The following is a 14,870-nucleotide window of genomic DNA, read 5'->3' on the forward strand; positions in this document are numbered from 1 at the left end:
TTAATTTACCGAGGATGGTTATGGGCCTATTTTAAATTCTTTATCCTTCTTTTATTCTTTATTGATTCATAAAATAAGTACATCATCATAATGATAGGGAGAGAAAAAATAAGGTAACCTTGTGCTATTCCTCTCCCAAATTTAGATAAGGTTACACATAGTCCGAAAAAGGTTAATGGCCGGTTTCCGAGCTCGGGATTTGGCTAAGTTCTAGACTTTAAACAGCTGGAGTAAGAATATTGGCTTTCTAAAACGGGGCGTAGTCGTAGTCATTGACAAAGTCACGTTTGAATTAAATTTCAAAAAAACTAGAAAATTGAACACAAAATGAAATAAAGAGAAAATAGTGTAAAGCTTCAGGTATTTTTAATTATTTAGAAATGTTCAATTTCGTCAAGGAAAAACGTTTCCAACTATAGAAATGAGAAAATAAAAACTGCAACTACTGTTATAAAAACTGCGACTACGCCCCGTTTTGGAAAGCTAATTTTCTGACTCCAGCTGTTTAAAGTCTAGAACTTAGCTAAATCCCGAGCTCGGGAACCGGCCCTAAGTCTTGTAGTTGTTCACTTCACAAAATCCTTCAAGATTTCATTATTTCAAGTTTCAAGTTATTTTTTAGACCCTTGCGTAGCAGCACGGGTTACCTGCTAGTATTAAATAAATTAGAATTGTAACCATTTGGGCTTGAGCCTGTGGTAGGTACTTTTCTGGAAGTTGTTTCAAGTTAAATGATTGATTAATTTGATAACAATCAACCAACAACACTCGAATCAAATCAAGAGCACAGTACATTAAAAAGTAGTTGATCAAATCAGGCTACGAGTATTCAACGAAATTCAACACAAATTCATCTAAAATCCATCAGTTTTTGAACAAATGCAATGGCTTAAACATTCACGGGATAGTAAATACACGATTGTCGCTCATCATCACTTATTAACTAATGAACTGATTAACTTGCAATTTTACACAATGATTCTGAATTTACCGATGATGGTTATAGGCATATTTTCATTCTTATTGATCAATGAATTTTGAATCAATAAAGTAAACCTTGAATCACAAATTGAATAAATTTGTTTTAATTATTGAATCTCGCCATGATAATTATTTAGTTTCTATTATACCGAAATTCAATAACTGAAACAAATTTATTCAATCTATGATTCAAAGTTTACGCAACAATAAAAGCCCAACCAAACAGAGCTTCTCCAAGTGATTCCGTGGCGTCCAGCAATGGTAGCAGGCGCGATTCATGAATGAAAAGTTGCTGGTTCGAGACCAAACTCAGTTTTTTTTTGCTGAAAATTTTCAAATGATGAAAATTTCCACGTAATTTTGAATAAATAATTATTCTATATTTTGATGTTTCCTGGACAAAAGGAGATTGAATTTTACAATACAAAGTTTTCCCCGATACAAAGCACGGGTTAATCTAGTTATAATTATAACGGGTTATATATACGGGTAACCTGCTAGTTGAAAATATTTCAAGTTTGCCATTGGATAAAAATTGAAAATTTGATAATAGAACGGATTTGGAAAAATATATATAAAAAATGTAGGTAGTTTTCAATTATAACCTAATGTTGACTTCATTGTGAAAATATTATTTCATCATTTTATGATCACTATTGAACTGTGTTCAATAAGTAATTAATTAAATTAATGAAATGATTTTATCTTTTTCTATGTTATGCTTTGATGCTTATTTCATAAAAATAAATAAGTCCTGTTTCCTGTTACATTACACAAGTCCTGCAGGATTACGCTGCCCACATGAGCGACTTTTCAGGCAGCTTTTTGTGTGTGAATGACCTGTACCGTATTATTGGACTCATTAATTTTCCTGGAAAATACACCTCGAGTTTATAGAGGTCAGAGACAAAATTGTTATTTATCTAACAGTTTTCTAATTAGTGATCATTAGTCTCGCTGTAAATTTTTCTATTATCTTTGCTTTTGACCAAAAAATAATAATACCTCGAGTTTTGCTAAATAATTATGATATGAGACCAACTGATAAGAAGTAAATGTCAGAGTTACTTAAAAAGCTTTCTACAGATAATATGGAATGTTACAAGTGGATACTTCTAAATTGCACTGATGAAAATTTGTAAGTACTAAAAGAAATGAAAGGAAAGATAAGAGATAAAATAATCAATAGTAGAGTAGTATGTTATAGTAATGTTATAGTAATAGATAACGTTATTCATAAAATTATTGAAGCGAGGGAATATTTTAAGGAAAATCTTATTCAAAAGTTAAAGTACGAGTTGCACTTTGCGATTTAAAAATTGTGTTGAATCTTGAATTTTCCATAAGTTACAATTCGTATTCGTCAATGAACGAATTGGATAATGAATGAATGATGTATTTCAACTCAATCTAATGTTTTGGAGTTACGCCTATCAAGCACTTGTCATATGTTACTAAAATAATTACTTTATGAACTTATAATATTACTTTATTACTGAATGAAACAATAATTTATAAATTGTTACTAAAATAAAGCATGTTAGATGTGATTAAAATGAGTTATAGCCTAGTGGAGCAGCGAAGTTAGAGTAAGCGAAGACATACGGTACATGCATTATCTTCCACATTCTCAGCTACCTTCTCCTCTACCCTCTGCCTCTGCCGCTTCGATAAGTTTAGAACCTTTAAAGGAAAGAGGATGGTACTCCAACTGTGACAAGTGTTTGATAGGCGTAGCTCCAAAACATTAGATTGAGTTGAAATTTCGAAATTACTCTCCAGTAATTCGAAGCCACCGAAAAATAGGGTGATCTCTAAATTATCACTTTCATCATAATTATTATTATGATAATCATTATTAGATTGGGTTGAAATTTTGAAATTATTCTCCAGTAATTCGAAGCTATCGAAAAATAGGGTCATCTCTTTAGTGAGGTCCACGTTATAATGGCAGTGGATAAAGATAGGAGAATAGCGATGCCGATTCTCTGCATTAATTAATTATATTTCTACACTGTCAAAAACATAATTGGCATCGATGTGGACCTAGAAAAGGATAGTACCACCGGCTTTGTCGAATGATAGACAAGGATAGCAAAACCAAAGTTGAACAAATACTGTCATTATAACGTGGACCTCACTTTAAATTATCACCTTCATCGACATTATTATTATCATACCGCCAGTTATCATGCACGTGTCTAGGACTTACATTGGCATCAGCCACACAGCAAGCTTATCGATCTCAAGCCATGAAGTTCAGTAGAGGAAGAAGGATAGAAGTGGAGGAATGTATATTGCCTTCCATAAAACTTTTATTACTCAGCTAAAATGAAATGAAAAATGGAGCTCGATAAAACGTTCAACGGTCCGCTATTGTGCAGGTTTTTATGATACCTACATTCTCTATCTAGGGAAAAATATATTTCTCCTGTCAGAATAGTATATAGTAATATTATTTATTATCAATATTAATTTTATTAGTATAGTATATAGTATTTCTCATTGTTTTTTTTCTTCAGGGCTACTTTTAATATAAATAAAATATGAACCTTTTGAATTATTTTATAACAATATGTTTCGAACATTGATGCCATTTTCAAGTCCGAAAATTGACAAGAAATTTCTTGACTTGAAAATGGCATCAATGTCCGAAACATATTGTGATAAAATAATTTAAAAGAATACTAAGATTTATATTTTATTTAGGCTAGTATTTCTCATATATCAGAATAGTATGAAAATGGATAATATTATAAATAATATTAATACTCACCTATCACACCACTCCCTAATATCGAATTTATGTAGTTGAAACTAGCAAATCCTAATCCTGTAGTCCGTTCTTTTTTATCAACAAAAAGTTGTTCGGTGTCTTGATGTGTGCCACTTCTCCCTTCAGGAGATTCTCCTGATGACTAAAAATGAAAAAAGTTGATAAATTATGTCTGCCAAATCAAAACTAATTAAGCCCTGGGCCCTGCTTTTTAACGAATTCCTGATTTGTTGGGCAGAAATAGAACACCATACGTTTTTATGAGAGTGTTTACACATTGGCAGACTGCAGATGTATGAAGACTTCCATAAGAACCAATGATATTCTATTTCTTTTGAGCAGAGCTGAAATTCATTGGAAAGCAAGACTTTAGTGCTGCAGTATACTCCTATGACGAAAAATTAATTGATAATACACATTTACTGTAAATTGGATACTACAGTATCAGAAATAAAAATGATCACACATATTTACTAATATCATTGTCACTTATTTATCAATAATTACAATTGAAAAACTAGCATTAAAAATATCACATATAATTGAAGTGTAGGCTAATATTATTCTGTGAATGCTATTTAAAGCTTTCTCTGAAGTACTATGCATGATAAAATATACAATTTGTCCAAAAGCATTAATCGAAAGTTAAGATTATTATGTGATTTCCAAGAAAAATCATAGTCAAGCACCGAAATTGTTTTTTTCTCAAATTTTTATAGCAAACCGTTCACAAAATCACAAATATGGAAAAAAACATAATCAGGAAAGTAGATGAAATAAAAGAAGACTTTGCCTTCTCTGAAATTCTGTGGGAGCTAGTAAAATGAACTATGAGCAGTCTACACTTATCGAACTGAGAATGTTTAAACCGTAAAATTCTTTCAAAACTTGAAGATATTCTCAAAACTTCAACTTAACGCCAGATTTCGATAAAAATAATTTAACAGAAATGTATTTTTGCTACAATATTTCTGTTTACTGAGGTAATTTTTCTTGATCAAACAAATTTATCCTTTCATTGAGAATCGTCACTTTTCATGTGAGGGGATAATTTTCTGTTCTTATATTCTTGATCTAGACAAAAATTTATTTTCATTTCTTTACGCAAAAAATTATGTTCCTTTTCAAGTATAATTGTATGACGTCTCAGTGTCTTTCCAATAAATGTTTTCCCTTAAAAACTACTTGTTAAAAATGCTTTTAGTTTTTCAAGAAGTTCTTCAAACACTTTTAAGAAAAATGAGTGCACCAATCTTGCTGCATCCAACTATTCTTGCCAATCTTGTCAATTGAGTTTTTTTGTGTTTTGTGACAATTAGTTGAAGTATATTATATTTTTTGTGCTTACGACGTTATCTATCCAGGATTGCCAGGCCATTGATCTAGACATTGGACATTATCCTGCAACCTATCAGCTGATTCTAGCTACTTAGCATACACAGGTAAACAGGGAATATTTTCTGAAAAATCTTCGAAATTCTAGTTTTCTAGCTCTTTTAACATCACTATATAGCGATATTTAAACACTTTTTTAGGCTAGGCACACATCAATTAGTCAAGACAAGACAAGACATGATCAGACACGTTTAGTCACAATACTTCACTTAGTTTCTTATGGAGAATGTCTTATCTCGTCTTAAAGCCGGACTTTGGTTTACCACTAGGATGATGGATTCCAGGATGTATATTGAGATCACTGTGAGGATACCTGTCTGCTTGAAGAGTGGTTTACAGTGTTCTATGTAGTTTTCTCTTAGTAGGATTCGCACTGCCCTTTTTGTATCCTTAATATTCTCTCGAGATTTCCCTGTGCTGATGATCCCCATGCGACGATGCCATATCTCAGGTGTGACATAAATAATGAGTGATATGCGATTAGTGCTGTCCTCTCATCAGCAATATTTCTGATTCTGCGGATGACATATGTAGCAGAGGAGAGTTTTTTACACAAATAGTCCGTGTGTTGCCTCCAGGTCAGATGGTTGTCGATAATTACACCAAGGAACTTTGTGCTTTCCACTGTTTTTATATTACTGTTTTGTGGTTCATCTGGGTTGGTTTGTTGGGGTGAAGTTCATGTGTACTGTTTTTTCATTATTTATGGCCAGTTTCATTCTATTGCAGATTGAGGTAGCTTCAGTAAGAGTTGATTCAACTATATTGTTTCGATTTTCCTTTCTGTTTGTGGGAAGTAGTATAGTTGTGTCGTCTGCAAATAGGATACACTTTTTGTTTTCTTGTAATTCATCCGGAAGATCATTTATGTATATAAGAAAGAGCAGCGGTCCCAGGATTGACCCTTGTGGTACTCCTCTTTTGACTGATCGTGCTGTTGATTTGAAAGTGATTATTTGATTTTGTCTTTGGAAATCCAGCTCTACATATTGTTTTCTATGTTGGAGGTAGTCTTCAATCCACTTGAGTGCTCTGCCTTGAATTCTCATTTTTATTAGTTTTGTTTTGAGTATGTTCCAATCGAGTACGTCAAAAGCCTTCCGGAGATCGACAAACAGTCCTGATGCATATTTTTTATCCTCCCATATCTTACACACCTCATCACAGAGTTTGGAAATCGCTGTGGCTGTACTATGATTTTTTCGGAATCCATGCTGGCTTGTAGACAACAGCCCGTTCGTCTCCAGATATGAAATCAATTGATGTATGCTGCCCGCTCTATAATCTTGGATACAATGGGAAGGTTTGCTATGGGTCTGTAGTTTTTTGGATCAGTATGGTCACCTGTTTTGAATTTGGGGTAGATCTTGGCTATTTTTAAGCTATGTGGAAATACTGCTTGTTCAAATGATGAGTTTACTATGTGCAACAGTGGGTTTCTAATTTCGTCCTCACAGTACCTTAGAATTTTTCCTGTAATTTCGTCATGACCTGAAGAGTTGTTTGGTTTTAGTCTCATAAGAATCTTGGTTAATTCTGTGTGAGTAACTGCATCAAAGTGGTCGAATATTTGAGCTTTCTCTGAAGTACTATGCATGATAAAATATACAATTTGTCCAAAAGCATTAATCGAAAGTTAAGATTATTATGTGATTTCCAAGAAAAATCATAGTCAAGCACCGAAATTGTTTTTTTCTCAAATTTTTATAGCAAACCGTTCACAAAATCACAAATATGGAAAAAAACATAATCAGGAAAGTAGATGAAATAAAAGTACACATACCTAATATGAATAATACAGTTAGTACAATAAATTAATCTAATATGAATAGCAGATATTCTTGAAACCGGAAATTGAGTCAAAATGATGACTAATTTAATCTTGGATCAATATTATAATTTCGATGAAAAATATTCCACCAATCACAAGACTTTATGATCAGAGGATATGTATTTGGATGAGGATTTGAAATCTAATCGACATTATTCTACAATCCTCAAATTGACTTTGTAACCGCCGTAGAAACAAAAGAGTTCGACTACAAAAGCTTAGCAAATGGAAAATTTGTGCTAGCATAGAGAAATCTAAGTTTTAACATGATTAAATACACGTAGTTAAGAGAAATTCGTTCTAATTTGCCGGGCGCTCATTACAATTATTCATTCTGAATAATTGAGAGTGTTACAAGCATAACTCCAAGCTGGATGTATGATTTTGTTATCGCAAAGTCAATGTATTTTCTTGGTTTGTGAATTTGTAACTCTATTTACGATTTTGTTACTGTGCTATATATTAATTTATTTTCTTGTTTTTTTTCAATCGCTTTATTCTAGAGCATCGCCAAGATTCTAGTCATAGTGAGCTATAGTTTCTCGAGTTTGCGAGAAATTAGAACGGAATACCACCACAAACTGGTGCTAATGTGTGTGAGAATGAGAGTCCTGTCATAATGTGGTTGGTGGAATGAGTCGGCGATAGAAAATTCATTTTGAATGGCATAGTTCCACTCTGACTCGACCCGCATCATATCTGTAATGAGAATTCCAGCTCCATCTTCTAGAGACGCCTTCTCCACCACCCCCACCCCCAATCGGCTGCCTCCCTTCAAATATATGTTGGGATGATCCATGCGCCCCTACGCACACACACACACACACACACTCCTCCCAATAGCGGCCTTTCCCACTCGAAATTCAATAAACTCCGTCTTTGAAAGCTTCATAGCTCACTAAAATCAATATCACATAGAAAAATGTTGAATTCTTATATCCACCTTGAAGAAGACTTTGCCTTCTCTGAAATTCTGTGGGAGCTAGTAAAATGAACTATGAGCAGTCTACACTTATCGAACTGAGAATGTTTAAACCGTAAAATTCTTTCAAAACTTGAAGATATTCTCAAAACTTCAACTTAACGCCAGATTTCGATAAAAATAATTTAACAGAAATGTATTTTTGCTACAATATTTCTGTTTACTGAGGTAATTTTTCTTGATCAAACAAATTTATCCTTTCATTGAGAATCGTCACTTTTCATGTGAGGGGATAATTTTCTGTTCTTATATTCTTGATCTAGACAAAAATTTATTTTCATTTCTTTACGCAAAAAATTATGTTCCTTTTCAAGTATAATTGTATGACGTCTCAGTGTCTTTCCAATAAATGTTTTCCCTTAAAAACTACTTGTTAAAAATGCTTTTAGTTTTTCAAGAAGTTCTTCAAACACTTTTAAGAAAAATGAGTGCACCAATCTTGCTGCATCCAACTATTCTTGCCAATCTTGTCAATTGAGTTTTTTTGTGTTTTGTGACAATTAGTTGAAGTATATTATATTTTTTGTGCTTACGACGTTATCTATCCAGGATTGCCAGGCCATTGATCTAGACATTGGACATTATCCTGCAACCTATCAGCTGATTCTAGCTACTTAGCATACACAGGTAAACAGGGAATATTTTCTGAAAAATCTTCGAAATTCTAGTTTTCTAGCTCTTTTAACATCACTATATAGCGATATTTAAACACTTTTTTAGGCTAGGCACACATCAATTAGTCAAGACAAGACAAGACATGATCAGACACGTTTAGTCACAATACTTCACTTAGTTTCTTATGGAGAATGTCTAATCAATGACTAATCAGTGTGAGTTGCGTCATAAGCAACTATGTGGAGTATTGTGACTAAACATGTCTGTTCATGTCTTATCTTGTCTTGTCTTGACTAATTGGTGTGTGCCTAGCCTTAGTCTACGTTATTCTCCATTATGAAAGTGATTCTTTCAAGGCTACATGGGAATATAAAAATTAGTCCAGTCATCAGTATAGGTATATTTTGCTGGAAAAAAATCCGAACCAACCAACTTTTTCGTGCAATGATTCTGTGATATTGAACAACTTGAATACAGAAAATTGATCTAGCCCTGGAGCTTTCTACAGGGTGCTTTAAAAATGAATTTTCAGTTCCATTTCCAGTTTTCTGCGATTTCAGTTAAACCAGCCATCGGATAGAAATAATCATTTTGACATTTTATTAGCTAATAAAATTGCCAATGACGTCAAATCATTCACAATTCTCTATAAATCCAAAATAATTCTGGGTGTAATTTTGTGCTCTACGAACTGAGACCAGGTGGACTATCTATCTATCCCAGATGGATTTTCAGATAGGTTACACTTCAAAAAACACAAATCAACATCATTACTAACTTAATTGTTAATTTTTTCAAATACAAATCCATTTTATTATCAAAAAGTGTAGGCTACATTTGACGATACATTCACCTGAAAATTACTCCTCTAATATGGAAAAAGTCCGTGTTTAGAGGAAGAGCCAATACAACAACAATAGGCACATTATAAAAAAAGAAGAAAGTGACATTCTACATTGAGATTACATATATTACATTAACATTTTAACCAGATTGAGTACATAGGTTCCAAAGATCATGTTCTACTATAATCACTTGTTAGATGCACTTAATTCCTGTAGTTCGTAGTGGAGAAGGCGCATAAGGTCACCTCAAGCACGGGGTAATGAACGTTTCTTTATTCCGTGCCTTAAGGATCAAAACTTCAAATAGGCTACTTATAACTTTTGTCACAATGATACGATCTTCTCGTACTACTGCTCATTCTTCTTAGCTAGTCAAGGCGGTTCATAAGTATCTTATCATGTCATGAGGTGAATAAATACCATGGCAAAATAGCTACCTATTTTCTGTCATGAGCGTTTCAGCTACCATGAGTCGAATTTGGTCAAAAAAATGGAGAATTCATTCCTGAGTGTTTTATATCTTACATTTCCATACACAAAAAATTGCCAATTTCTATATCTAAAGCTACCTAAAGTTGTGTAACTCGGAAAACCGTTGATAAAAATACTGTACTTGATCTTAAAATATTGTAGAACATCATCTTCTCTTTACTGAAATTTCATCAACACTGTCGAACACTCGCCTGTAATTCTGCTATAGGATCATCACACCTGTTAGGGCATATCGCAACATAAGGGTATATGTTACTTAATGACTGTTCAAGGCCCATTCGCCCATACCATACGGCCAGAATAAACAAGTCTGATTTTTTGCTTATTATAAGAACGCATAACTTCTTATGTGGAACGAAATCTGAACGCTGATTTTATGCAGAGAAACTTCACAAGTTGGTCAGAATTGGCTATACATGTCCATAAAGCTTTTCAATTCTCTCCTAAAGTAATAACATATTTTTTTCAATTTTCAGAAGATTTGTCAATAATTTGAAAAATTTCATTGATTTGTCATTGAAAAATGTCTGTAGGCCTATATACTGGAAGAGTTTATTGAAATACCATTTGGAAACGATTGTTTGCTATTTCTGTTTCTGTATTTAAAAGATTAGCACTTCTTAGCAGCTCTAGTCCAGGGTGGGCTTTGGCTTCCTCCACAACAATCCTCCAAGCCCATCTGTCTTCAATCAATCTTCTCCATCCTCTTCCTCTATAACCCATCCTTGTTAAATGATATCTGATATCAATCTCCCATCGTATTCTTAGTTGTTGTGCTATCTGTCCCTTTTTCTTTCTCGAGTGAAACTTCTCTGAAACCACTATTTTTGGAATTCTGTTTTCATTCATCCTGTAAAAATGTCTGAACCATCTCAGCCTCAGTGCCTTTATAAAGCGTACTAGACTCCGGCCTCTTATTAATGTTTCAAGTTTAGCATTGAGAAGACTAGCACTACTCTGAATTAAAATAAGTTATGAGACATTGACATTACATTATAAATTTAAGGATCTTATTCAGCCAGACCAAACGATTTATTACTAAATACGACAAAAAAGCGCCGAAAGATTCGGCCTGAAAAGACGCACAAAATTCAGTATGGCTCTATGAATTTTCACCCACATGAGACTAGAGGGAGACAGAGGCTGGACGAGCCCTACCAAAGACTGAGCAGGACACGATCGAGCTATGGCCATCTATCTGTCAGGCTCTTCAGCAAGCTGCCGGTGATTGCTAGGAATCTGCCTGCCGGCAAATTTCGGAGGGTCCTGAGAGACTTATTGTTGGATAATCCTTTGTACTCACTCCGTGAGTTTTTCATGTTGGACAGCAGCTTGGTAAGCGCCTATTTTTGATTAATTTCTTTCCTCTTGCTTGCTTTTATTTGTTTTTCTTTTGGACTAGTAGGTCGACTGGCCTACTTGTTTCTGTTTGTTTTCTCATGACGTGTCCCTGGGGGTTTTTATGCCCACCTTATGGACTTAACATAAAATAACTGAAAAATAACGCGATTATTCGGTCCATATAGTATGGTCCATATGTTACAGAATATACGAGTTTCATTTCGCTCTATGGTCGGCCCCATAATAGAGAAAAAAACACCGAAAAAATTCGGTCGGGTATGTATGTACCCTCTTATGTATGTACTCTCTTTCTTCCGCCCCATCACTTCATTGGCCCTGAGGAAGATTGTCTAATCATTCAAGCCATCGAAAAGTCCTGATGTGTATGGAATGTCTGCATTCATGCTTCGTGAGGTGATTGAGGAAATTGTTGATCCACTTGCTGTGGCAGTTAATGATTGCTTGAGGACTGCCATCTTTCCAGACTTCTTGAAAACATCTAGAACCACTCCGGTTTACAAGAAGGGTGACCACCAGAGCCTAAACAGCTACAGGCCTATATCCATCACTCCAATCTTTGGTAAGGTGGTTGAAGCAGTCATCAAGCCCCAACTTGAGGACTTCTTTGAGAGGAATAACCTTTTTTCAAACATGCAATTCGGTTTTCGCAGACGGAGGTCTACTTTTGATGCGGTAAATCGGGTTGCTGAACGGATTGGTTCAGCATTTGAGGATGGTGAATCCCTAGCACTGACTCTTTGTGACCTAAGCAGAGCATTTGACTGCGTTGACCATGGAATTTTGTCTGATAAGCTCCATTACTATGGGATTGTGGACTCAGCTTTGTCTCTATTGAATTCCTACCTGACTGGGAGGGCACAAGTGGTGTCTCTTGGAGGAGCTTCTTCCAGCCCACTTCCTGTGAATTTTGGAGTGCCACAGGGTTCAATACTGGGACCAATCCTGTTTATCATAATGATAAATGACTTGGACAACAACGGCTCGACTCTGCTATTTGCTGATGATACGTCCTTATTGTCATCTGGAGTGGACCTACAGCATGTGCTAGAACTGTCAGCAGAGCATCTCCAATCTTCAACCTCATGGTTCCAGGCAAATCGCTTTCAGTTGAATGAGAACAAGACACAAAACATAATCTGCAGTTTGTCTCGCAGCCTGCCAGCTGAACAGGACCCTGTAAAGCTTTTAGGGTTTGTCTTGGACTCAAAACTGAACTGGGCTAGCCACATCCAACAAGTGACCAGGAGGCTGTCGCGAATTTGTTTCTTGTTGCTGAAGCTGAGGGGACATGTGACAGAGGCATATCTGGTAATGACTTACCATGCACTTTTCCACTGCCATATCTCCTATGGTCTGCTCATGTGGGGTCATTCAGCAAGGGTGGTGGAAGTACTTAAGCTGCAGAAACGGGCTGCACGGATTATAACTGCTAGTGAACATCGAGCACACTGCAAGCCCCTTTTTGTAAGACTGGGTATTATGACAGTTGTCAGCCACTTCCTTCTTCTCTGCCTGCTGCATGTCAAGAAGAATCAGCATGGTTTGTTGACTCGGAATGATGTGCACCATCACAACACTAGGCATCGAGAGCTGCTTGACATCCCGAGGGTACGTCTTCAGAGGTCGCAGGTGTGTTATGGGAGTGCAGCATTACGCTACTTCAATAGACTGCCTGCAGGAGTGAAGCAGTTGGATTTGCGTGATTTTGAGAGAGTGGTGACCGGATTTATGAGAGTCAGAGCCTACTATGAAGTGCGTGAATACATGAGTGATGATCTGACTCAAATTTTACCTGACTACCTAGTCACTTTCTGCCATCTTGATCTTGACTTGAGTATGAAAGTGTTGTTTTTATTGTGTAATGACGCCATCGATCCCACAGATGAAGGAGGTATATAAGGTATATAAGGTATGTTTGCTTTTAATAGCTTTTTAGCTATCAGAGTACAGGAATTATCAAAGCATTTATAAACATGCATCACACAAAGGAACCCCCTCTACACACATACTCCTGCGTGGTAGGTTATAGAAGACTCTCTTTCAACAAACTTTTCAACTCCTTCTCAAAAACGTACAATATAATTACTTTCGTTTAGTACGGGCCTAAGGCTGCCGAGACCAACGCCTAAGGCCCAAACTACCCGTATACAATTGTCTCAGACACGTTAATTTTTTTACCTCGTAAGCCGGGTGCATCAACTTATGCTGCATCTAGATGTTGGCCCAATAAAGGCCAATGTAGACCAGCACCAGTGTGTGGATGGGTAGTTTGTCAACGCTGGCTACTGCTGGCTTTTATTGGGCACTGGTTAAATTGCAGGCTGAGCCAGGCTAGGCCAACTTACAAAGACAGCTACTGTACCAACATGTAGATGCGGCATTATGGGATGAACTATACAAGTGAAAGAGACGTTCCCCATAAGAGGCTATGCATTTTCTGAAGGCGAACGAAAAACGCTCTAATAGTTGGGGCCATACTTTGACCATCCAAAATACAAGAGTACCTGAACAGAAAATATATCTTGGAGAGAGGGGACGGAACTCTGGAATATCTGTTACGCCCACTTCTATTATAATGATATGTCTAAACTAGATATTGCTAGGTCTAGTCCAATTTCTAAGTAAACTTGAAATTTTCCAAAGTAGATAAAAATTAATTTAAGGAGCTTTGTTTAAAATTAAGAGACAGTTTAATACTGCATGCAGTAGCTAGAAAAGTTATGCAACATTAGTTACATAATAGAAAAATATGCGGCTGGAGAAAGTGTTTTGTTATAAGGCATGATTTTAACAAGTACTTACTCAGATATTAGAGAAGAATACATAGCACTAATAATGATATATCCTTCATTAAATAACTAAATCAATGGTTTAAGAGTATGTACTCATCTTACCTGTTGCTCCAAAACCGCTTTGTGAGCATTAAGTATGTAACTCTTCTCGTCAGGTTTAGGAGGTTCCGTCATTTTGCTGTACAAGGATTAACAAATATAATCCAATGAAAAAAATTTAACTAATTAAGTTTATTACTTGTGAATGCTATCAAACATTGTATTAAGTACACGGTAGAACACTTAACGCTCACGCATTGAATGTTGACAAATTTGGTCTGCCTTTCAGATTCAGATTCAGAGCAAAATGAAAATATTGAGGTTGTGTTTAAGTTCAGTACAGCCGGTCGCACATAAGCTGCTGAGACTGCCTCACTCGCATTCCTAGCGAGGCAATGTGTGTCCGTCGATACGCGTACCTCACATGCCTCAGCATACAATAAGCTATCCGTTTAGCACAAGCACATAGCAACTCACAAGATGAAAGACAGCATGTACCATTGATATATATAGTACATATACATTGATATATATATTCTCCATATCAATGGCATGTACGAAACTAGAGGAAGAAAGAAGAATAATGAAGAGAGATGAGATAAGAATTCTAGAGCTGGAGTAAGAGAGAAATAAGATTACTAATGTTCAATATCCAATCTCTCGATAAAAGACCAGGTCATTCCTGGATAGATCGCGTCAGTCAGTATATTTCAACATGAGAAAAAGCACTGGTCAAACAGACCACTATACTTGATCTTAA

At 35.5% G+C, this 14,870-nt stretch overlaps 1 protein-coding gene across 1 annotated transcript in view; it reads right to left on the reverse strand.

Annotated features, from left to right (window-relative positions):
- The window catches only part of LOC111046620 (putative sodium-coupled neutral amino acid transporter 11), a 48,676-nt gene extending 34,217 nt beyond the window's left edge, over positions 1–14,459 (reverse strand). Inside the window, exons 1-2 of the mRNA XM_039428770.1 lie at positions 14,174–14,459; positions 3,758–3,899 (exon numbers count right to left, since the gene is read on the reverse strand). Of these exons, the coding sequence (XP_039284704.1) occupies positions 3,758–3,899; positions 14,174–14,245 (214 nt within the window). The 5' untranslated portion in view covers positions 14,246–14,459. The remainder of the gene's footprint in view (positions 1–3,757; positions 3,900–14,173) is intronic.
- Positions 14,460–14,870: the final 411 nt, after the last annotated feature.

The sequence above is a fragment of the Nilaparvata lugens genome, chromosome 5 (genome assembly GCF_014356525.2).
Source record: "Nilaparvata lugens isolate BPH chromosome 5, ASM1435652v1, whole genome shotgun sequence".
Classification (NCBI taxonomy): domain Eukaryota; kingdom Metazoa; phylum Arthropoda; class Insecta; order Hemiptera; family Delphacidae; genus Nilaparvata; species Nilaparvata lugens.